At 40.9% G+C, this 24,535-nt stretch overlaps 1 protein-coding gene across 3 annotated transcripts in view; it reads left to right on the top strand.

Moving 5' to 3' along the window:
* HSPA4L (heat shock protein family A (Hsp70) member 4 like) overlaps positions 1-23,962 on the top strand; it is a 31,963-nt gene extending 8,001 nt beyond the window's left edge. The window contains exons 4-20 of one of the 3 annotated variants that reach the window (XM_009566192.2): positions 1,002-1,124; positions 2,994-3,093; positions 4,860-4,993; positions 6,354-6,598; positions 6,686-6,762; positions 7,883-8,034; positions 8,516-8,622; positions 9,613-9,746; positions 10,961-11,163; positions 12,462-12,509; positions 13,628-13,729; positions 14,387-14,524; positions 15,284-15,409; positions 16,426-16,533; positions 17,675-17,794; positions 18,324-18,485; positions 18,919-23,962. In XM_009566192.2, the coding sequence (XP_009564487.1) occupies positions 1,002-1,124; positions 2,994-3,093; positions 4,860-4,993; positions 6,354-6,598; positions 6,686-6,762; positions 7,883-8,034; positions 8,516-8,622; positions 9,613-9,746; positions 10,961-11,163; positions 12,462-12,509; positions 13,628-13,729; positions 14,387-14,524; positions 15,284-15,409; positions 16,426-16,533; positions 17,675-17,794; positions 18,324-18,485; positions 18,919-19,113 (2,274 nt within the window). In that variant the 3' untranslated portion in view covers positions 19,114-23,962. The remainder of the gene's footprint in view (positions 1-1,001; positions 1,125-2,993; positions 3,094-4,859; positions 4,994-6,353; positions 6,599-6,685; positions 6,763-7,882; positions 8,035-8,515; positions 8,623-9,612; positions 9,747-10,960; positions 11,164-12,461; positions 12,510-13,627; positions 13,730-14,386; positions 14,525-15,283; positions 15,410-16,425; positions 16,534-17,674; positions 17,795-18,323; positions 18,486-18,918) is intronic. The other 2 variants (XM_009566193.2, XM_009566195.2) reach the window with 2 other exon arrangements.
* Positions 23,963-24,535: the final 573 nt, after the last annotated feature.

The following is a 24,535-nucleotide window of genomic DNA, read 5'->3' as shown; positions in this document are numbered from 1 at the left end:
TTAGCTTTCTGTAGCCACATTGGTATTGCTTTACCTTACAGATTTACCTTCAAATACATATAATTACAGTTGTGATGATTAGTTTCATCTGAGCTCAGGTCTTAAAGGCATGCAGAGACCCATGTTTCAGAAAAAAAAAAAGAGTGCTTTGAAGATGTGATTCAGAGAAGTTATTTTTAAGCTAAATGTCTGGAAACTGCTGTTCTCAAAATTCAGGCTTTCTGGCTTCAGTCTCTGAACATGTCTGTCTCTTAGCATTTTAATTTGGATCAGGAGCGCACTTCTGAGGCAAATCTCACTCAAACAATCTAAAGTCATCCTAGCTCAGTGCACTTTAGGTTGCTTTCTGGCAGGGTTTTATACCACAGAGAGTGAGTTTCTCTTGTTCTGTATACCTGCTTGGATTGTACTAATTGACTGTGGCGATATAGCTCCTGCTCGTCTTTCTGGGTTTCCCTGCACAGGAGCGTTTGGGACTCCTAGAGAGACAGCAATCTGTCAGGAGGTGAGGACACAGACCTCATCTGAAGCCTGAAGACACGGATGCGTTTCCCGAGCAGGGCAGGACTATTAAAATCACCTTGTTTGCCCCTTCCCTGCCTCACGTGACCCTTGCAGGAAGCACATGTTCCTTGGGTTTGCTCCAAAATTCTTGGGTTTAGATCACATTAGGATAGATGTGGTTCTATGTTCGTTGTGCATTTTCTGTTTAGTTTTTTTTAAATTAAAAGCCCCAAACAATCAAGAAAAGTACTGCAGTTTTGTGAGCAGCCACTTGAGATAACACAGAAGTTCGAGTTTCCCACAAAACAATTTTTGGCTAAACTGAACTGTTAATGATTTGTACAAAGCCGTAGCATCAATTGATAAGGAGAGTTATTTATGTCCAGGGTCTGGTGTTAAACTTGAGTTTCATTGCTCAAAATCAGAAGAAATGTCCAAGTCACAAATCTTATACAAAAGTCAAGATGATTTATTCCATAATTGCAATTCTGTTTCAGGTGAGGTACCTAGATGAGGAGAGACTGTTTGCAGTGGAACAGATCACGGGGATGTTATTGGCCAAACTTAAAGAGACTTCAGAAAGTGCTTTGAAGAAACCAGTGGCGGACTGTGTGATTTCAGTAAGTAGTGATGTATTTAATGCAATGCTTTTTCTAGATAGCTTCATTTAGGCCAGTACCACATATGCCGTGGTGCAATGGTAAGAGAGACAAGTGATAGATAGAAATCACATTCCCCCCAAAAATGAGCCTTTATTATAGATTTTTCTAAACAAGAATACTTTGTAATCATGTGAGAAGATGGCAAATTTGGTAAAGCAGGATTGTGTTTTCAGAAAGAATGCACTACTTAAGCTGATCCAGACTGGGTAACTCCAAGTGCCATCTGTAGTAATCCTGTTTACTGTAGTTCCTGTTAATGGGAACCCTCCTATGTGTAAGTGTATCTTCTCCACTTCCGAAAACCTTCCCAAATTCTTCCTGCTGAGGGTGGTTAGGCACTGGCACAGGTTGCCCAGGAAAGTCGTGGCTGCCTCATCCCTGGAGGTGTTCAAGGCCAGGCTGGATGGGGCTTTGAGCAACCGGATCCAATGGGAGATGTCCCTGCCCATGGCAGGGAGCCTGGAACTGGATGTTCTTTGAAGTCCCTTCCAACCCAAACCATTCTAAATTCCTGTTAAACTTCTTCATTTTTATGTGGTTGAACACTGGGTTGTAGTGTAGTTGAGAGTTGCTTGAACTTTGTGGATCTGAGGGTCATACAGGCAATTGGAGAAGCCCAAACTACCTGCCTTTGTTTGAGAAGGTCTTTTTATTCAGCTGGTTTGCATATGTTGCGTTTTTTTAGCTAGCGTCCTCACCCACAGTGGAAGGGTAGGGGCAGAGCTTGAAGACAGAAGGTTTCCTTCCTAATACGAAGTCAGAAATGTCTGCTTTTCCCTTTGTCTTTGTTTAGTGCTTCACTTCTTTTCTTGCTCAGGTGGGAAGTCTGGGCATGGAGTCTGGGCATCCCTTCTCTCTCAGACAGACGTGGGAACCAGAAAGCTGTGTACTTTAGCTGTTTGTAACCTCCTTTGATCTTTTTCCTTGCTTCCTTATGGTATACGAAGACACAGAGAATACCTCCCACACAAACAAAGATCCTTGGTAATAGACCATGATGGTAGCTGACAAAACACACCAAATGCAGTTCTAGGTTTTAAGCGTGACTGAATTTGAAGGTGTGCCAGCTGATCACAGCCAGTTCTTAAATGGGCTCTGATTGTCCTTCGGCTATTTTTGGTGGAACTGAATATTGTAGTGCAGTGTAGGCTTGCACTGTGGTGGAAGTGATAACTAAGAAATGGATGAAGATTAATTCGTAACACAGAGTTTAGTTCAGCCCTAAGTTTAGTTCCTGCACCACTGTAATGCTTCTGCAGTAACTTATTTTGAGGCTATGTATGAATATTTATTGTGTTGCCTTTATGTTGCACAAATATTCTCAGAAACCGGTAATGATTTTAAGATCAAAGACTCATCAGAAGAATCTGAGAAAACCTTTTCAGGCTTTTCTTGGTGGTTAGGTCTACTTTGTTTAAAACAACTCTGGATGTCACTTCATTTTTGTCATATTTTTAAATGTTTATGTTAATATGCACTAAAATGAATTACTGAGCTGTTTTCATAGAATTATAGAATGGTTTGGCTTGGAAGGCACCTCAAAGCCCATCCAGTTCCAAGCCCCCTGCAGGGTGATGTCCTACCAGACCAGGCTGCTCAAGGCTCCATTCAGCTTGGCCTTGAACACTGCCAGGGATGGGGAATCCACAGCTTCCCTGGGCAAGTTTTATTGAGACTGCCTTATTAATCTGAGGTTAGCTGAGAGCAGTTTCTTGTGGTGTTGAAATTTCTAGAGTTGCTTAATGGGTAAATCTGATTAAATTAAAATTAAATAAAATTAAAAGTCCATAATTCCTAATATCCTGTGTAATTATTTTTTGGAAACAGGTACCCAGTTTCTTCACTGATGCTGAGAGAAGGTCTGTAATGGCAGCTGCACAGATTGCAGGATTAAATTGTCTGAAGCTGATGAATGAAACTACAGCAGGTAAAGGGCAGCAGCACTTTTATTTTTACCCATTCATTCTATTGAATCTGGAGGATGATGACATAACTCCTGTTACACAAGAAGGAGCTTGGGGAAAAAGCTATCCAGGATAGTACTGCCCGATCCAGCTTGGAAACTGGAAGCACAGCAGCAGTGCCAGTGGGGTGGCGTTCAGTAATGTTGAGACATAATGAGAGTTTGGGTTTGCTAACTTGAATGCAGCACCACTTGAAAATAGCTAATCTGCTTCTGAAATAAAGGTGGTATCTGTGCTTAGTATCTGTGTTGCTACAGCGGCTGAGTTGGGAAGGCCTGAACTAGCTTCAGAATCTCTTAGTGATCCGTCTGGGGTGTGCAGCTGACCTAAATTCTCAGTTGTTATATGAAATAATAATATTATTAGATGTAACCTGCATCTGTCTGGAAGATTACAGCAAATGCAGTACTTACCATAGGTGTGTAGCGGAGTCTTCTAATTTTCTTTGCAGCTTACTGCAAATGGGTGTGCTGGAGTGAAAATAAATGCAGAAATATTAGGGAAATATTTTTTTTATCATGAAGTAATATTTATTTGAATTGAAATACATTGAAGGGAAATTTTAAAACATGTAATCCAAAGACTTTTGATTTTTAACTGTCTAAAAGTTAAGCTGCTTCCCCACAAACTGCATTTTTATGGAGCTTGTTCTGAAAGCAGACTTGCTAATCATATTTAGGAACAACCGGAACTGACTTCTCAAAATATTCAAATCAAGTCAAGCAGGAGTCTTGTGGTATAACGACGGTTTAAACTTGTGACAAACCTGTCAGTTTGTAGCATTGGCACAGCTGCTGTTTCTATAGAGCAATTAGTTTACTGCCCTCTGGTTTGGTGACGTATGTTAACTGCAAGGGAACTGAAGCTGCAGCCATTTAAACCGATATTTTTTCTTTGATGTAAATTCTGTTTGGTTTTAGAAAGTCTCAACCAATGTTCCAAATGAATGCTGGTATTGAAATCTTAGATTTGCCTAAACTAGTCTTCTAAAACGTCTCCTAAGCATGCTTGAATTTTGCAAAGCTGAGCTGACAAATACTGAATGTGAGCCATTTCAGTGGAGAGGTGTAGGCCTGGAACTTAACCTGTGCAGTTCCACAAATTGCAATGTTAATTTGGCTGCCAGAGGAACTTAAATACAAGGCGATGCTTTAGTGTTAAACCCTCACTTGACATCTATTTCCTACCTTTACAGTGAAAAATGTTTTCAGCCTCTTCACATTTTTTGTGAAGAGCTGCTTTATATATGAGCAGTAATTCTTAAACAGAGGCAAAATAACCAATCTGATAAATCCTTAATAATAGTGCACATGCTACTGACTTAAGTTTGTGCTTTGAAGAGGCACAGCAGGCTGTTCTTGTTGAAAAGAAATGTTAGGTTATGTAGGATACTTAAATATCAATTATATGAATGAACAAGAGGTAATTTACTAGTAAAACTATAAATCAAACAGTGAGAAATGCAAATAAAGAACATGGTGACTCATAATTTTCCCTGCCTGTGGCAGGGGGGTTGGAACTAGATCATCTTTAAGGCCCCTTCCAACCCTAACAATTCTATGATTCTATAATGGTCTAAAAGTTGTGACTCTTTCAACCCTTATGTTCTATTTGAAGTAATAGAGGTGTTCAGAAGGAGTAAACAGAAGTAGTGTCGTTCTTCCAGTAGTGCTTTTAGCATGTGCTTTACAGTTGTATACAGCTTTCCTGTACTTTTTGTGGTTTTCAGTTGCACTGGCCTATGGAATATACAAGCAAGATCTGCCAGCCTTGGAAGAGAAGCCAAGAAACGTGGTCTTTGTAGATATGGGGCATTCTGCGTATCAGGTTTCGATCTGTGCTTTTAACAAGGGAAAACTGAAGGTAATATTTTGTAAAATCCGATATGCCTGAAGTGGTTGATTGAGTGATGCTCAAAATGCTGTTCTGTGGAAAGGTATTTTTTTTTAAAAAAATGAATAAATATCTATAGTAAATTTTTGAAACCCTGAATGCAAAACCTATCTGGTTTTTTTGGCTATTTCAGCAAATCAGGTTTTATAAAATGCAGAATGAAGTATCCCAAAGAGTGTTCTGAAAAGTTCTTACACATTAAGTATAGTGCACAGTTTTTGTGCTATGTTACAATGTGTGTGTATCCCCAACATAAGAAGGATATGGAACTTTGGAACAGGTCCAGAGGAGCCCATGAAGGTGATCCAAGGGCTGGAGCACCTCTGCTATGGAGATGGGCTGAGAGAGTTGGGGTTGTTCAGCCTGGAGAAGGCTGCAGGGAGACATGTTAGCAGCCTTCCAGAACCTGAAGGGGCTACAGGAAAGCTGCGCAAGGACTTTTTACAAGGGCATGGAGTGACAGGATGAGAGGGAATGGCTTTAAATTGGAAGTAGGAAGATTTAGATTAGACATTATGAAGAAACTCTTGACAGTGAGGGTGGTGAGGCACTGGCCCAGGTTGCCCAGGGAGGCTGTGGCTGTGCCATCCCTGGAGGTGTTCAAGGCCAGGTTGGATGGGACCTTTAGCAGCCTGATCTGGTGGGAGGTGTCCCTGCCCATGGTAGGGGGATTGGAACTGGATGGTCTTGAAGGTCCCTTCCAACCCAAACCATTCTGTGGTTCTACATCACTGAAATATACGCATGTTCTGGTGGTTTCATAAGCATTGTAGTTGTGCAGCTAACTTAACTGTGGGAAATTGTTGACCTCTCTGAATTGCTGTGATGATGTGTTTTCTGCCATCTGTGATGATTCAAAATGTAAATTCAATAATACGTGAAGTAAAACTTCACTTCCTGGCTTGGAGACTTTTCTCTGAACTGGTGGCTGAATGTCTTTCTTTGAACTTGTCTTTGTTAGCAAACTGTAGTTATCTGAAGTCATACAAAAGGTGATGGCAAGTTTCGCTTAGTAAATGACACAGAACTAGTCATAGCATGACAAAATAGCTGTCCTAGTTTGCCTTTTCTTTAGTGAGCCAGTAAACTGAGTAGGGGCTGCAGCGTGCTAGAAAATAGCATGGCAGATGCTATAATAATTTTATTTGGGCGGCAGAAACTAAACTGAGAAGTGATCTTTTTAAGTTGTATCTGGCAACTGTATAGAAGATTGTAAGAAAACTTCTTTTTAAAAGTGTTAATAAAACTAGTGTCTGTTTGAAAGCTGTCTCTATATCTAAACCAGTATTGTCTAATAGCTTTTAATCTTTGTTCTTTCACCTCTCTGTAGGTCTTGGCTACTACCTTTGACCCCTTCTTAGGTGGCAGGAATTTTGATGAGGCTTTAGTTGACTACTTCTCTGAGGAATTTAGGACAAAATACAAACTGAATGTAAAAGAGAATCCCCGAGCGCTGCTACGATTGTATCAGGAATGTGAAAAACTGAAAAAGCTTATGAGTGCAAATGCCTCTGACCTTCCACTCAATATTGAGTGCTTCATGAATGACCTTGATGTCTCCAGTAAGATGAACAGGTACTTTGCGTTATATTCACTAGAGTGCAGTGAATTGTGGTTTTTAAGCTCTCTTGTAATGTGAAACGCTTTTCCCTCTTCCCACAGAGCTCAGTTTGAGCAGTTGTGTGCTGCCCTTCTGTCCAGAGTGGAACCTCCTTTGAGAGCAGCCATGGATCAGGCTAGTAAGTAGGAGTTCATTTAGGTACTGCTTTTGGTTCAAGAAAGTAACTAGTAATCCAGTTATCCTAGATCTCTTTAATGATCATTTTTTAATATATTTTTGTATTTATTAGAATTGCAAAGCTAAGTACTGAAAAGTTAAATGTAAGTTCCATTCATATGCTTGCCATGTATGCATGATCCCATTCCTGCCTCATTTAGTGCACCTATCACTCTGCAACCTTGGTTTATTGACCCTCATCCACCCTGAGTAATGGAAAAGGTTGGCACTCTGAAAGATTATCTTATTCAAAAACATAAAACAAACAAACCAGAACTATGATGGGAAAACCCATTCTTCTTTACTGTCACTGCCTGGCCAGCCTGTTCCATATGTGATACATCCATGTCCTCACTGACCTGAGAATTTGACAGTGTATTCTTGAAAGAAATTATCTGAAGCATGTGCAAATAACATTATTTTTTTTACCTAATATAGTACAAAGGAGAGAATTAAACTTTCAGAGGAAAAGGTTTTACTCCCGATTCTAGCATCCTCAGCTGAAAGAAAGGGAAGGATTCTGCTTATCTCATGACTTGGCTAGATAGCTAATACAGGAAATAAGAGCCTGCGTAGCTGCTGAGCAGAGCTGTTCAAGGACTGACAGTTGTTTGAGATTGCTTTATGCACACATCTGCATCAGAAATAAAAAGTTACCCTGGAAGCACTGTTTAATATTTCTGATATATTTTCATTCAAGTGTTTTACTTTTCTTTTTGGTGACCAAAATTAAACTAAACATGTGGTGTATTTGTGTTTAATTTTCTTCTTGTTTGGGAGGGGTGAGGCCCGGTAGTGCAGGGCTGCCAAAGAAAACCCAATTACATGCACTTGAGTTTGTGCACATTGGAAGGGGGACATGAACGATGCATTTTAAAGAGCAGCTGTCGTCATTGATGCTTGGCTTCTGCATTTTCCAGGATTATGTAGCTAGGAATCTTTGTAGCCTGCAGGAGAGACAACAAGATTGAATAGGACTCACCATGAAAAATAGAGTTTGTTGGTCTTTGTGGTTGTTTTTGTCAAAAGACAGCTTTTTGGTATCTTGATGATAACTTAAGGCCATGCACTCTCTTTTCTAGAACTTCAGCGTGAAGATATCTACAGTATAGAAATAGTAGGTGGGGCTACCAGAATTCCAGCAGTGAAGGAACAGATCTCTAACTTTTTCTGTAAAGAGATAAGCACCACGCTAAATGCTGACGAAGCTGTTGCAAGAGGCTGTGCCTTGCAGGTATAGTTAATGAAATTAAACTTCAATATTGCTTCTTTAACAACGTGTGCTAATGAAATACAACTAACCGTAAGCAAAAAGTACTGTAGCTGAAACAAGACGTAGAGGCTTACTTGTTCTTTCAGCAGTGACCATGTCAGAAACGATTGAATTTTATTTATTAATTTGCTGCTGTCAAGTTAGGATGGTGTTTAATGTTAGAGACCTGTTAAATTTGATGACCCAGATTGCACTGTTCTGTTTCTGTGTAGTCATTTGGAACCTTTTCTGGGCATCTTTAGTTTCACAGGTGGGAGGTGTCCCTGCCCATGGCAGGGGGTGGAACTGCATGATCTTTAAGGTCCCTTCCAAGCCAAACCATTCTGTGATTCCTGTGACCTAGATGAATGGCAGCATTTTTGCACTCGGGTATTAATTATTGCAGTTGCTATTTTTTTGACTGCGTGGATGTAACAGAATTTTGGTCTTTGTTTTTTTCTAGTGTGCAATTCTTTCCCCAGCTTTTAAAGTGCGTGAATTTTCCATCACAGATGTTGTTCCTTATTCTATAACGTTACGATGGAAATCTTCTTATGAAGAAGGAACTGGGTAAGTTGTGCGATGCCTTCTAACAAGTGCGCGTTTGTATCTGTAAAGACAAACGTAGAGCTACGGGGAAGAACAGGCCTCAGACTTTGAACCTGTCACCCACTCAAACAGTTTTAATTATCTTGTTTTGCACTATACTCCTTGATTGTCTGCTTTATAATTGGAAATAGATTTAATTAAAAAATGTTGGTGTGAGATCACTTAAGTTTTGCAAAGTGTGATGTAGAATGCATAGTCCAGCTTTGAGATCTACATGCCTTCAGCCTGCAACTTTTGTCATAAGCTGACTTAAAGTGAATTATTTAGCTGCTTTGTTAGCACGCTTGCTGATCATTAACATACCTTGGATTTGATTATCCATCCCGTTATGCTCAGTGGTTTAAGCTTTTCCTTAATATCCTTGTATCAGAAACGGGTGTGGCCAGTAGGACCAGGGAAGTGTTTCTCCCACTGTGCTCAGCGCTGGTGAGGCCACGCCTTGAATACTGTGTTCAGTTATGAGCCCCTCACTATAAGAAGGACGTCGAAGTCTTGGAGCGTGTCTAAAGGAGAGCAACAAAACTGGTTAAGGAACTGGAGAACGTGTCTTACGAGGAGCGGCTGAGGGCACTGGGGTTGTTTAGCCTGGAGGAAGCCGAGGAGAGACCTTACTGTTCTTTACAACTACCTAGAAGGAGGTTGTAGGGAAGTGGGTGTTGATCTCTTCTCCCAAGTGATAGGTAATTAGGACAAGAGGGAATGACATTGAGCTGCATCAGGAGAAGTTTAGATTGGACATTAGGAAAAATTTCTTTACTGAAAGGGTTATCAAGCAGTGGCAGAGACTGCCCAGGGAGGTGGTTGAGTTTCCATCCCTGGAGGTGTTTAAACGCAGGCAGATGAGGTGCCCGGGGACATGATTTAGTAGTGGACAGGAACAGTTGGACTGAATGATCTCAAAGGTCTTTTCCAACCTAATGACTCTACTATTCTAATATTTTCCTGCTTTAGGGAGTGTGAAGTCTTCAGTAAGAACCATGCTGCTCCGTTCTCAAAAGTAATTACTTTTCACAAGAAAGAGCCTTTTGACCTGGAAGCTTACTATACCCATCCGCATGAAGTGCCTTATCCTGATTCCAGAATAGGTAAGGACATGAATAGAAGCCCTTTACCTATGTCCTGTTGATAATGTGGTTCTCCTTTTTCTTAAAAAATGTTACTTCTATATTTCCTTGGTTATAGAAAAGCCTAGATGCTTTAGAAAGGCTTAGTTGTCTTGATTTAGATGCAGTGATCAAACAGTATTGACATCTTCTTTTGACAGTTGCCAAAAAAAAATTACTTTCTTTGTTCCATCTGCCTTCACTTGCTTTATTGTTCTTCACTGCTTCACTTGTTCTTGAATGCTTTAAGAAATGTAGGCACAAGGAGTTCAGTGCTTTATCATCTGGCCCTTTCAACCTCTGTAAAATGTTTAAGGATCTTAATGTGCCCACCAGCCTGGATTTTTCAAAGAAGTTGGAGCAAAGGGCCCATGAGCAGTAGACAGTTATCTGTCCAGACAGGTACCTGTCATGTCTCTGTTAATCTTAGATCATATGAGACAGGCGTTTCTTGAGCTTAAGCATCTGTAGTTAGACTCCAAACTACTAGGAAACTTATTCATGCCATTTGCCTTACTTGCAGGTATTAGTACACTCTTCAGAGCCTAGGTCATAATTTTTACTGTTTTATGAAACAAATACAAACTTAGTGCACCCTGTGTGCTGTCTGTGCAAGAAGTCTATTGTCTTTTGGAAAGAACATTCTCCTTCAGGTGTGCATGGTCTGCATCGTTTACATTCAGATTTCCAGCAAGTGGCAAAATAAAAGCATGGACCTTGCTGCTTCCAGAAGCCTTGATAAGCATTACTCATTCTCCAAAAGTGCATCTATGTTGCCAAATGCAAATAGACTCTTGTATCTCTGTTAATGTCTTTATTTTCCAGTGCGAAGTTTGAGTTAGGTAGATGAAAGAAACCGTTCAAGATAAATCAGTTATTTTTCTAGTGTGATGGTTAGAGAAGGCAAGAGAGAACTAGAACACATGTTATCATGGCTTATGAGATACACATAAAGCAAAAACATCTATTAATTGTCTGTGAACTGTTACTAATTGAGGAACCAGGTTTTAGTTTATCTTGCTGCTGTTTGTATTGTTGAATTGACAACTAAGCGGGAAGTTTGCAAATGGTTTATGTAATTTACATAGTAGTTGCTAATTAAATTAACAGCCTTCAAGGAGTGTGTTTTCTTTCTTTTTTGCCTCTTTCACTATTTCTGGAACAACAGTTAAAACCTTCTTTGTTTTATTTTCAAGGGCGTTTCACTATTCAAAATGTTGGTCCCCAACACGATGGCGAAAATTCCAAAGTGAAGGTTAAAGTGCGCGTCAACATTCATGGCCTTTTCAGCGTGGCGAACGCTTCTATAATAGAGAAGCAGAACGTCGAGGGAGATAACAATGACACACCCATGGACACCGAATCCTCAAGTAAGAACCAAGGCAGAGATGATGAGCTGGTATGTAAACTTGTAAATACCTACGCACCTTGTAATTCTGGCAAGAGTCAATAATTACAGATTAAATCATAGCGTATAGGTTTTGATGATGAGGGCTTATCCACCCTTGAATTACTTCTTCAGTTATGTAACACCTTTCTCCATGTTTATTATAGTGTCATGGGGCACTAACAAAGCAAAAACAGAACATAATGCCAGACCCTAAAGGACATGTTAATGTTTTCATTGTTCTTTGCTCTCGCGTTACTGGGTTTAGCATTACCTGGTATTGCTGTCAATGGCAGTGTATGTCATGAGAGCCGTTGACAAATGAATTGTGAAGGGTTTGTTTTCCTCAAGCACTAAGTTTTCATGGAGAAAAATATCTGTAGTATTTCTTTGCACATGTAAAACTTGTTCTTCACAAACTTCCTCTCACTAAGGACACTTTTCATGTACCTCAGTGTTGGTAGTTCTTAACAAACTGGCTTGTAAGGCCATAGGGGACAATTACTGGAAATATATGCGCAACAGCTTTGTCGCTGGCAGTGAGAAATGAACCAAATGATGTTCTGGTACAAGGGGGATCGGCCTTCTTGATAGCGCCCCACGTACAGGAAGTAGATCAGAGAGCAGCGAGGTGAGTCTGTTGTACTGATGCTGTAGAGTTGAGCCCCGGGTGCCAGGGAGAGCTTCGCAGCTGGGAACAGCACAACAGTGGTGGCTGTGGCAGCCTTTCTTTTTCCCTTGTGCCATTCTGTAGTTTGGGATTTGGGTTACGTCAGAGCTCATAGGGGAGAGATGACAGCATAGAGAAAACGAGGATAAAGCAGCAGGAAGCTGCTGCTTCACACTCCTCCTGTCTTTCTGAGATTCCGCAGTGCTCAGCAGTGTCCAGGCTCACAGGCTGTCAGGCATACAGAGGAGGGCGTTCCTCGAGGAATAAGGCTGGAGAGAAAGCAAACACTTGGCGGCTTTATTTAGAAGAAGGGAGGAATGCATTTCTTGTCATTCTCTTTTAACATTTGTCCTTAGCAGCTTTTCCCACGTCAGTCAAATGTGCTACAGGAATTGGAGCAAGCGGTTACGCCCTTAGCATTACATAATTGATAGAAGCAACTCCTTAGATATGATTCTGTTTCCCAGGAGTCTGAGCATATATGAAATCTCAACCATGATGCAGTTCCCCTGTCTGATGTTTGTATACAAGTGGGAAATGCTGTGTTAGTACAGGATTAACCCCTTCCATCCTCAGGCTTTCCCTGTGTAGTACTGCCACTCACCTAACGCATCTTCTGTTTTACAATGGCGCTTGTCAGCAGTCACCTTTCCTTATTGAGGATGGTACCCTCGACTCTGAGGAGGAGGTTTGTGGTGTCTGTATTATTTTCCCCTTCTAGCTTTTCTGTGTAGGCAAAGCAGTTCCCACCAGTTGTTGCCTTTTCTGTGTGAACAGTAAGAACAGTAAATGAGGCTTTATTTTTTCCTACTGTGAAGTGACAAAACTTAAATTTGGTAAGAGTAACCTTCTTGTTTTCAACTTTTATCATTAAAAACTCAATGAATCAATTAACATAGCCATACTGCAACATACGCACCTGTGCTAGAGTCTGAAATCGTTAAATAACTTCGTGGTTTTTCACAGAACTAATAGTAAATTATTGTATTTAGTTTGTGAATCCAGGAGTCCTTGGAATGGATGTAATCTTAGACCTTTCAGATCTCAGCCACAGCTCGTTATTTATTGATGCTGTGGATATCCAAGTATTGGAGTCATCCTGAAAACTTCAGACTTATCCATTGGTGTGTTATTAAAAGTTTTTTGCAGTGATGACGGGGAATTGTGTTATTTAAATTAAATGAAGTGTTCAGCACTAGTAATTACTGATGGGTTTTTAAGATCCTTAAATTTAGAATAAGGCATAGGTGAGCTACACATACATCTTAAGCAAAACTCTTTAATTTTGAGGGGTAGGGAGGGAACACAGTTGTTCTTGTGCTTTAAGAGGCTACTACAGAAACTAATTTTTGTGGTCCTGTGAGACACAGGTAACAATTACAATGACTACTGGTTTGGATTACAAACTCGAAAGTTTAGGTGAAAAATGATCTGAGGTCAAAGTTCTGACTGTTCCATAGAGAACCTATCGTCGTTGCCTGTGTTGGTGGTGTTTCTAGAATGTTCTTTGCACACATTTTATATGTATTTGTTTCTAATATAAAATGGAATATTTGCAGGGCTTCGTGTAATTCCTTAGCAGGGGGACAGGTGGCAACATCATAATTATTTCAAAGGGGACAGGCAAAACAGAATTTCCATTTAATTTGAGGAAGATATGAATACAAACACTGTATCAAAGTGCCTGTTTAAATGTGGTGAATCAAAAATTCTTAAGATGGATTCTTAGGTCTTTATAGTATAATTAACGTCAGTCTTAAATCGTACAGCAAACACTTGCATTCAGTTCTGTAACTCTCTTTCTAGGATAAAATGCAGGTTGATCAAGATGAAGGTATTCAGAAAAGTCAAGCTGAACAACAGAACCAAGCAGATGAGGAAACTGAAAATTCAGGAACCGAAGCAAAAGTTCGTATTCAGTATTGATAAGGAAATGTAATGTTGCTTCCCTAGATGCTTTATTCCCTGGTGTTCTCCGAGTCTTACTAGTTGCAAACATTGTATTTAGAGGAGTACAGCTGTATCAAAAGGGTTAAGTTAGGAATCCTACCTTAGCACTTTTATTTTCAACATAGTAGGTGATGAATCCTTTGAAGTAGGTTTCTGTTAATGTAGTTTTGTGACGAAGGTGGAATGCAGGGCGACTTGGGAAACGTTCTGAAGAAGAATATGCGGTGCCGTTAGCTTTTGAATGGGTTTTCTCAACAGCTCTTGACATTATGTTTAGAGAAATTAATTTCCACCAGTTTGGTTCAAAACTAAGGTAGTGGCGATTCTGAATAGCAGAGGAATAATTAAGGTGCTTATTTTTATGTGATTAATTTGTGGCTGTCTTGCTAGTGTAATTTGTGCCTCTCGAGCACAGATGTAGTAATACTTCTTTTCTCAAAAGTTTCCTAATCATCGAATCAGATAATGGTTTGGGTTAAAAGGGACCTTAAAGCCCATTCAGATCCAAACCTCCTACAGTGGACAGGGACGTGTCCCACTGGATCAGGCTGCCCAAGGCCCCATCTAGCCTGGCCTTAAACACGTCCAGAGATAATAGTATAAATCTTTTTACAGGCTGCTTCTGCAGACAAACAAGATCATCCAGCCCAGCCAAAGGCTAAAGCAAAAGTGAAGAGCATTGACCTACCTATACAGGCCACCCTCTACAGGCAACTGGGACAAGATCTGGTCAATTGCTATATAGAAAATGAGGTAAGCAGCATGACCACTCAAATTAACATGCTGTAAATAATTATCCAGAAAGCATTTTCAACAATAAACTTAATATCTAATTTGGAATTCCATGGGGTTTGTCCTTCACTGTAAGGGGGGGGTTTGTTGTTTTGGTTAGGTTTTCGGGGTAAATAAATCTGTTTCACTAGACTTAACTACCCAGATGTCTGAGTTAAGCTATTAGCCTGTCATCACCTGAAGCATCAATTCCGTTCTTAGGCAGGAGATGCCCAGAATTGCCAGTAAAGGCAGCTACACAGTAAGTTGCAGGAATGCTAACTGTTACTCACTGATCTGATCCCGGTCAGGAGTATCATTTGCTTTTTTTTTTTCAGCTTTACAGAGGCTGTGCCCTTTAGTTATGTCACATTTTTGCCCTTTGAAGTCCTACACCAGCAGGGAAGTATTACAGCATACAGAAAACCTGCGTTTCAGAGGGTTTTTCTGAACTTTGTTAGTAGTGTGTCTGTAAAGATCCCACCAGCACAAGTTCCTCTGAAAGGTGGTCAGTCTGAAGAATAGAACGTGAGTTTTTGTAAGGCAGAGTGAGGCAACTCCTTTTTCCCCCATTCCCGTTCTGCCTGCAGTGAAGCTGACATACACAGAGGTGACATTTTTAATTGGTAATTGTCAGTTCGCAGGCTTCTGCAAAGTACCATGGTACAGGTTCAAGAGAGCAATCATTAAGCCTGACAGGTGAAATGCTTTTAGTTTTAAATAAGTTTCTCCTCACCCTAGGGGAAGATGACAATGCAAGACAAGCTTGAGAAAGAAAGAAATGATGCGAAGAATGCTGTTGAAGAATATGTGTACGACTTCAGAGATAAACTGTGCGGAGTCTTTGAGAAATTCATCACTGGAGAAGTAAGTCTCACATATGTGTTTCAGCTGTCAGGGGGAAAAAAACCCTTGTACTTGCAGCTTTTGAGTGTGGGTTATGTGGAGGCTGCAGGGGTGTCTTGGACTTGTTTTGGATTATGAAATGGATTAAGTCCACAGAAGTGAAGTTCAGACTCCACATATTTGACATGCAAACATGTAGAGTTCTTTGTTGTGTGAGAAGTTTCTTAGTGGCAAGGAAAAATTTGGGATGCGAGTGAAAAGTAAAAATCCTAGGGTGAGGGTAGGAAAGCAGGACAGATCACCCTGAGTTCAGCGGTGCGAGTGGGTAGGAGTAAAATCAAAATGGGCAGAAATGGAGCAGCTGGAGCTCTGGGTTTATTGTCTTATTTCATTAACTGACAAACGTGAATCTTTCCCCACTTAGAAACCAAGTAAAGGGTGGTGAAACAAGCTGAAAAAAACACACTTGTCCTATAATAACTGCTCTGTAAGAGCCATCTAAATCAAAGTGCCAGGCACACAGGCAACCAGTTGTTGAAACAACAAATGTCCAGCAGCAGTTCTGAGCTCTGCTCTCCGGATTGCCTGGTCAGCAACCCATCGGCGCAGCACAGACACCCTTCCAGTACAAACTCAAGGCTGTGATGTGAGGCTGTCTTTCCCCTACCAATTTCAAAACAATCTTTTACAGGGAGAGATAAGATTTTTTTTTCTAAATAATTAAAGATAAAAAACTTTGTTTATAGTTTTGTTGTTGAGATGCATGTGCTTTCTTATAAGATCAATCCTGAAGCTTTGTAACTCCAGGAAACTTCACTTGCAAAAGGGATTAGTAGGGCTGTCCCACCTCTTACAATTCTTTGAAGTCCTGGCTTTGAAGTCTGTTAATTCCTCTTTTCCTTCAGTATTATTTTGACTATTTTAAACTGATTAAATGGTCTTGCTTTGAGTAGGAGCGGTTTCTTTGTGTGCTGGGGGAAGGAATCTCATTTGTTGCGTTCCCTTCTCACCTAGAGTATCCCTAACTTATTTCATAGGATTCAAACAAGCTGACCTTGATGCTGGAGGACACAGAAAACTGGCTTTATGAAGATGGAGAGGACCAGCCAAAACAAGTGTACATGGATAAGCTTCAAGAATTAAGAGTAAGGTTTTAAGTTACTTTCTAGAAAACTCATGTGCGTGTTTGGCAGTGGAGGCATTTGTATAAATCTGAATGGCTAAGTAAGCAAAGCTGCTTTCATGAGGGATGTGTTCGTGCGTGCCCAGATACGAGTTTTGTAAATCCATTAACTTTGAAGGATGGACATTCAGGTTCTATCTGGATATAATTTTTATTTAAATTAAATTTAAATTATAATTTAAATATAATAATAAATTAGTTATTAAGTGAAAATAATAATTTAGAGCCTAAAATGCAGTGTGTTGTAATGCCAGTTGTGCTCCTAATTTGAAAACAATCAAAACGAAGCAGACGGCCACGCGTGATGATAACATTAATTGCAGTGAGAATTTTCTGTCAGTCTGGTTACAGTCTGAAAGAGGCTTTTGAGCAGTTCCACTGCTCTCCCAGGTATTAGGAATTATACTCCAGAATAGATGCTCTGGTTTTGGTGGTCTTTTGTAGCTGTATCATAAACCTGAATTTTTGGTCTAATACATAGTGATAAAGGCTGATGAATGCTTTATCGGGAGCTTCGGTGGTATCATTTAATTAAGGGGTTTTTTTGTCATTACAAAATACTTCAGCTTGTAATAATCTAATGGGAAAATGGGAATTCTGATGTCTAGCTGCTCTGTAATAAGTTTAAATATTTCTCTTGCTCTTGGGCTCCAACTGTTTTCTCTCAAGTCAGATTTTCTTTGGGGAGGGATAACTGATGGAAACAGCCATGTAGATCCTGGCAACTGCCTTCTTGCCTGGATACCAGTAAAAAAATAGACGGAAAAACTGGACAGTGGATGAGAATAGAAGTTTTCAGATGAACTACTTTAAAATCAAACCATCCATGTAAATTCTGTCTTGTTTCTCTTCCCAAAGCATTGTTACAAATGCTTTTTATTTTGAAAATAGCTGCAAAATATGAAGCCTGATAAGGACAGACAGTCACCACTCCTGTGTTTAAACTTCTGGGTTTTTTTGTTGTGCTAAAGCAAAACGCAAAGATTAGGCTCTTGAATAGGTGAGGAGTTAAAGGCAGCCTTCCTTCCAATGCTGCATTTTACTCTTAAACCAGCCTAAAGTAAACTTGTAGTTTGTAAAGATCTTTGTGCTTCTGTTTGCAGAAATTTGGACAGCCTATTCAGGAGAGATACATGGAACATGAAGAGAGACCAAAAGTTTTAAATGAACTGGGAAAGAAGATTCAGCTCCTTATGAAAGCAGTAGAAGCCTACAAGAATAAGGTAGAAGCAAATTATATAAGGAATGAACTATTACAGGTGTTTGAGTTTGGCTGTAGAGTTCTTTCTGTTTAAAAAGAAATCCTATAGGATTATCTGTTAAAGTGCTTTACCGTGGCTGTTGTGCTTCTGCTCCTGAGAACTTCTAAACCTGGATCGCTAGCAAACCTGGTTTATTTTCTTTTTTCTATTAAACATAGTCACATTTTTATGGTGACTTGTACCACTTGAAATGGGTATCTCAAACCATTGCTTCTGTGACTTACAACACTATTGGGCTCCAGTGATCACACTACAGAAAATCTCAGGTGCTTTTTTTTCTTTGCAGCTTCATTGCTGACCTCCATTTCAGCAATGAGCACTTAAGATCAGTCTGTATTTTTCTAGAGCCATTCTTCATATTCAGTGCCTGTTTAAAACTATTTCCATAGGGTGGAGCAGTGTTATCCTATTTTATTATGTGTCCATAAAATTCTTAATTGGGTGAAAACTGTATATTAATAATAATCGATATATATCTCTCACTCCTTAGGATGAAAAATACGATCACCTAGATCCTGCTGAGATGGAAAAAGTTGAAAAATACATTAATGAGGCTATGAATTGGCTGAACAGCAAGATGAATGCCCAGAACAAGCTCAGTCTAACTCAGGATCCAGTTGTCAAAGTGGCAGAAATACTGGCAAAATCTAAGGTAAAATGAAATGATTGCACGTGTTGCATTTAATATGTTTTTCTTCAACAAGATTTTTGCCTCTGGCTTGACGTAGACTGTTACACCTGCAGGGATTTTAAAGTTATGAAAGGATGCAGCGGCAGTTTTATCGATATTCAATGCTGGTTCTTGATGTATGGCATTATTTCTGAATAATCCTTTTTAAAATAGCCTGACTTTCCATACCAGACTTGGTGGAAAATGGATTGCCACCTAGGCTTTTAGAGATTGGAAGCTCTTCAGCTCGGGAAAGGTTTTGTTTTAAGTTTCTACACCTGATAGAATTGTAAAGTCTAGTCCTTGCAAATTAAATTCCAGGTCAGTGTGAATCTGCAACAAGTTTGAGATGTTCTAGTTTAATGCAGGTCCTGTGCCACCAAATGAACTTGCTCTCTCTCTTCTGTTAAACCAGGAGTTGGATAGCTTCTGTAATCCCATCATATACAAGCCCAAGCCGAAGATCGAACCTCCCAACGATGGGCAGTCAAAAGCTAATGGGGAACACAATGGACCAGTGAACGGACAGAGCGGAACGGAAACAAAACCAGAACCAGCGAAGGACAATTTTCAGCAGACCAAACCTTCTGGAGAAATGGAAGTGGACTAAATCTTGCGTTTCTTTTACTTCATTAAAATAGTGCAAGTAACCACGGGGTCCATTCTTTTTGTCTGGTACAAACCTCTGATGTTCAGTTATTCTTAGCCAACCTTCTGTCATTGTTGCTGAGTAGTTTTGAAAGTGTTTTATATCAAGTACACCTCTGTTCATTTCCACTGATGCTGCTTATGTGGAGCTTTAGCCAAATGTAGATTGTATAAGTCAGTTTAAGCTTTCCCAATATATTTTATATCAAACGTACAGAATTGATATATAAATGGCAACAATCTACCTTATTTAAAGCTTTTATTGTGGATAAACCTCAGCTCCTTTATTCAGGAAAGGATACTGTATTGCACTACTGATGCTCAAGTGTAGATCTAATTGCATCTTTATTTTGGAAAAATATTGGAATTGAAGTGGCAAAACTTGTCACTTGAAGCACTGACCTTTTCTAGTTATTGTATTATTATAATTTAAATATTAAAATAGAGGTTAGTCAGCATATTAGTCCATCTTGTTGATGTACCATGAGAATTGTACGATCTTTTTCATATAAACTGAATAATACAAGCTTAAACATTTTTTAGATTCCCATACTACTAACAACCTTAGTTACAAACTGGTGTCAAAATGGCTCTGTCATGTGCTGAGCTGCAGTGAATGGTCTCAGTGCACATCGCTGTACATAACGTACTGTGCTTACGGTAAGGTGATGATAACGATTATAGTATGAAGGGGTAGATATACAAGGACTGTTGCATAGCTTTCCCTTGAAGATGTCTTGTTGCACATGTTACTGTTTCCAATTCTTCTGTTTTGAATGTGCTGGGGAGGAGAAACAGCAGAAATGGTGCTGTGCGAGCTGGGTGTTAGCCCCGATTTTGAGGTTGTCTAAATGTTCCTTGTTGCAAACTTGGAAAGAAATGCTGAGGGCTTATTTAAGCCTCTGTAGGCAGCACACAAACCTTGTGGTCAAGGTTTTAAATGAGAGAGCTTACAAACTGGATGTTACTACCCCAAAGATGGAATCTACTTGATGAACTTGCATAGCTTACCATCTATCCTTGGTCATTTACTTGAGCCGGTGAATGCATCTGTTGCACAGTTGAGTCACTGTTTTCTTTGATGCATCTTGGACGTTGTCAGGGTCCAGTGGACATTCATATGTTCTGAACACTTCTGTCAGCCATGGAGGTACTACAGCACATCCCAGGCCAGGTCACTGTTCTTCTGACTTTCAGCGACTCTTCTGTTGCCAGAACAGGAATGAGCTGCTTTATGAAAAGTGGGTTCTTAGTCAAGTCAGCATTGGAGACTGAGATCCACTGCAGTGTTAATACGGTATAGACTTGAACCCCGTTGCAGAGATTCATTCAGATGCCGAGGTGTTAATCGACATTCCCGCAGCAGTTCTGTACCAGCTTGGTGCTGTTGTGAACAAGGGAAGGGCCACACTCTTGTTTCAGGCTGTGGCAGCCATTTTATCTCCAGCCATGCCCTTCATGCTCTATTCTACAAAGAGTGTTCCATGAGCCAAACTAGAGTTGATAGAAGTGAATTATTCTCTTGTGTATCTTTAACAGGAAAAAAAGAGAGCACCATTTACAGCTGTATATAATCCTGGGCTAGAACTGTACCTTCGTGACTGACAGCAAGTGACTGAGACACATGTACTTTGCTCTGCTGTTCCTCCTCTACGCAGCCACTTGTGGACCATCTGGCACCTCGAGTTTACATATTTAAAGCCCTTGAACAAAACCTGAGTGACCTTGAAGAGAGCTGCAGCTACTCTGCAACCTCAGTCTTGAATTCTGCCACTGTGGTCACGCCTGTCTGGCACCAAGGGGGCAACCGTACCTCCATGTCGGTTGTTTCAAGTTTGAGTTAATACCCGGCTGAGCTTGCTTTGGTCCTGTAGGCTTTAACATCATGGATATCGTAACGGCTTTACCACAGCAGTGTAATGAGGCGCTTTCTTAAGTATCTGGCTTCCAAAAATCCACCCACACGTTCATTTGTCCAGTAGACTTCCTAATACCTGGCAGAAGAGCTCCAACACAGGAAAGCTCTCCAGTAGCTAAAAGGCCATGTGTAAGAACAGCAAATCTTCTGCCCATGGCCATCAGGTGTTTAATATTCCATTACAAATGCCTGAGGCAACTCTTATGCATAAAGGCTGGACTAATTCTACAGCTGCTTAATGTCGCAAGCTTAAGCGCAGATCTGGTTAAGACAAGCAATTGTAGTAAGGTTTTCTTACTAGAATAGGTGTGTTTTGCTGTGCATCTGTTCTGTCTCTAGATCCCTGCTGGAGAGGAATGCTACCCACAGGCTGTTGATGGCAGCTGGTTGCTGACGTACATGTTAAGAATCCCATTTGGAAGGGCAAAATTGTTCTTTGTGAACAGCTGCCTTGTTAATATGGAATCTGTTTTCTGTTACAAAGAGGAAGCGTTACCAGGATGCAGAGGTAAGGTTCTTGAGGATGTATCTAACCTATGCACAACGTGAAGATGAGGTTTTGTGCATCAGACTGGGCGAGTCTGCCCTGACAGCACCAGGATGAGCGTGCTGGAACGCAGAAGAATCTGTTTTGTTAGGGAACCAGCAGCAGTATCGCTGCTCTGCATCTTGTGTATCTTAAAAAGAGGTGTTTGTTGCCGATGTCTTATTTGAGACTTTCTGTTGAGGGCAAGATACATTTCTAATGTTTGAAAGTGTTCTCTCCATCCCACAAAAATAAAGAATGGGAGGCAAAACTCTCTTTGTAAAGGCAGTGGAGTTTTGTTTTCTGAAAAAAAAAAAAAAGAAAAGGAAAGGTTGTTAATAACAGTCTGCAGCTTCACATGAAAGTTTAGTTACAAAACAGCATAAACGCTTTGTTTTCCCAGTAACAACTTCTCTCCTAGACCGAGGACTGATTCTCTCCTGCCCTGACCATTAATGGGTTTGCTCAATAATGGCTTTAGAATTAATTTGCCTTCCCAAGCACGGCTGCTCCTGGGTGTTCTACATCCGATTCATGGCTTTCTTGCCACATCTACAGCATTTTAAACTTCAGGATTTTCTTTGAATTTCATTTAGCTGTAACGTAAATGGATTTTTGACAGTCCCTCCAAGTTAAACTTTTACCCTTCTTTCTTGAAGCTGACCTGGGTGCTTTGTGATAAAGTGACCCAGCACGGCTCCCTGCCCCCTTCGGGCTGCACTGGAATGTGGGGCTGAATGTGAATGAGGAATTCTCTCCCTCTTTCCTTCAGACGGTGACCTCCTGTCTCTCAAATCCGGCCTTGGGGCACGCTTGAGAGCCGGCTGCCTCCTCCGGGCCGTTGGGGTGAAGCCCTGAGCCTCTCCTACCTTTGGGTTTCACCGGAGGAGCAGGAAGGTGCCCTTGTCCCTGGGTGGGGATGGCCACTTGTGCAGGACTCCAGTGACAGCGTGGGCAGGCGAGGGAGCCCTGGAGGTTCTGGTTCTCTTCTTTCGGAGTGAAGGCTGTTCATCTAAAGCATCCAGGCTGTCTGATGAGGGGATTCCTTCCTATCTTCAGCGTTTGAAATTATTGTGGTTTTGAAACATTGCAGAGCGCTGAACTCCAAGCTCTGCTGTAGCCTCACTGTTCATCTCTGCTCTCAAACGCACTATTTCAGTGGGGTTTTTTTCCCTGTAAGAATTAACAGGAACCATGCAGGGAGCTGGCAAAAATGCTTACTTCCTAAGTATTTTTGGCCTTAGTGTGGGGATCTTTACAGCCTTAACAAACCTTGGGATCTGGTTGCCCATGCCTTTCCGTTGACCAGCACTGGCTTTCAAAAAGGTGAAGCCACTTTCCAGCTCTGCTGTGTTCACTGGTGCTCAGCACCTCACCAGCTGCTGCAGGAAAGGGAAGCTGAATTCCATTGTCATAAATCAGTGTCCTCATGAACATCCTTCCTTAAAACAGGGCTTTTATTTGTGTTGCCACCCTGTAATACTTCAAAACGCCGACATCTGTGAGCCCTTCTAAGTGGAAGCCTGGAAGCTGATCCAGTTGTGGATGAGTATGAATCTAAGGGCGCTTCCCTTACCACGAGCTGAGTTGTCCTTAACTGGATGGCTATTACATTGCCTTTTACACATTTTTTGTTATGCTAAGTTTGTCAGCCCTTCAGGCACCAGCAAGAGAGCAGCTCTGTGTCAAAAGAGGTAGTAAAAAACCGTGTTGCTTAACAAAAAAGGCAGTTAATGCTCCAGAAATTTCCATTTCAACTCCCAAGATAACATTTGGAGTATGATACGAACTACAGAAAGTGTAGGGTGGCTGACTCTTAGCTGAATTCTTAATTTCTCCACAGTTGAAATTTGAAAACTTCAGCCACTTATTACACATGTAAATAACAGTGAGAACAACTGAATGTGAGCACTGGGAATGCTAAACCAGGAATGTGCTGGTGCGACTTCCCTGGTGCAATTATTAAACCCCAGGTTCCATCTTCCTGACTGGAAGGAAATACATGAAGCAATGAAAAGCAGGAATTGCTGCAATGTGAGCGATAAATCATTTTAAACAAATGCGCAGTTAAGAGCTATGCCCACTGGCCACCACTACAAAGTGCTGGAATGGTTTAATTTAATTAATTTAAGAAGGTGGCAGTCCCTGGAAGTTACATAGTTGGAAAAGTTTGTCTAAACATAGATGGGGGAGGGAAAAGGTGGGAGTGCTAGACTTCGAAGCAGTGATTTAAGTATGCAAAATGTTTATTATGTCTGTAAATGGGATCCTTAGTGGCAGATCACGTGCACATTGACAATACTTCGGTTTATTTTTGAATGGCAATAGAGATTGTCAAGGTTGTGTATAATGACAATAAATATATAAACCGCTACTTGAACCATAAACGACCACCCAAGACCTCATTTTTACATCAAAATTCTTAAAAGAGGCTTTGTCTGATGTCATGGGTTGATACTGTATTTGTACCAAAGACCACAGGTAAGAAAGAGGTGGGTTTGGGGGCTCACCTGGTGGCTCCGTCCGGTGTGGTTCCTCTCATGGGTCTCTCCCAGTGAGCTCCAGGCCCCCTCCTGCTGGCCAACTCCACCAGAGTTCTCTGTGAACACTGTGCCTGCTCCACCTGCTGCAGCCCAAAGAGCACTGACACCGCAGTCATTTCCTATCCGCAGCCATGCATTCAGGTGAGCGCAAATTGCCAATTTTCAAGTAATTCGTCTCTCACGAATGATTTATTGTGACTTAGAAACAAGCACAAAGTGGTTCCCCTGAGTCTTGCACTGCTTGGGGAAAATGATGGCTTTGGGTGGTGGTGGTTCCCTGAGAAGATGCTGAACTGCAGCAGTAAAGCAGCAGCCCCTGGGAATCCCCTCCTGCCTTAGCAGGGCAATGGGAATCCCTCCATCCTCCACCGGTAGAACAGCTGCATAACCTACACCA

This window comes from Cuculus canorus, chromosome 4 (genome assembly GCF_017976375.1).
Source record: "Cuculus canorus isolate bCucCan1 chromosome 4, bCucCan1.pri, whole genome shotgun sequence".
NCBI classification, from domain to species: Eukaryota; Metazoa; Chordata; class Aves; order Cuculiformes; family Cuculidae; genus Cuculus; species Cuculus canorus.
This window is presented reverse-complemented; position numbering and strand designations above follow the sequence as displayed.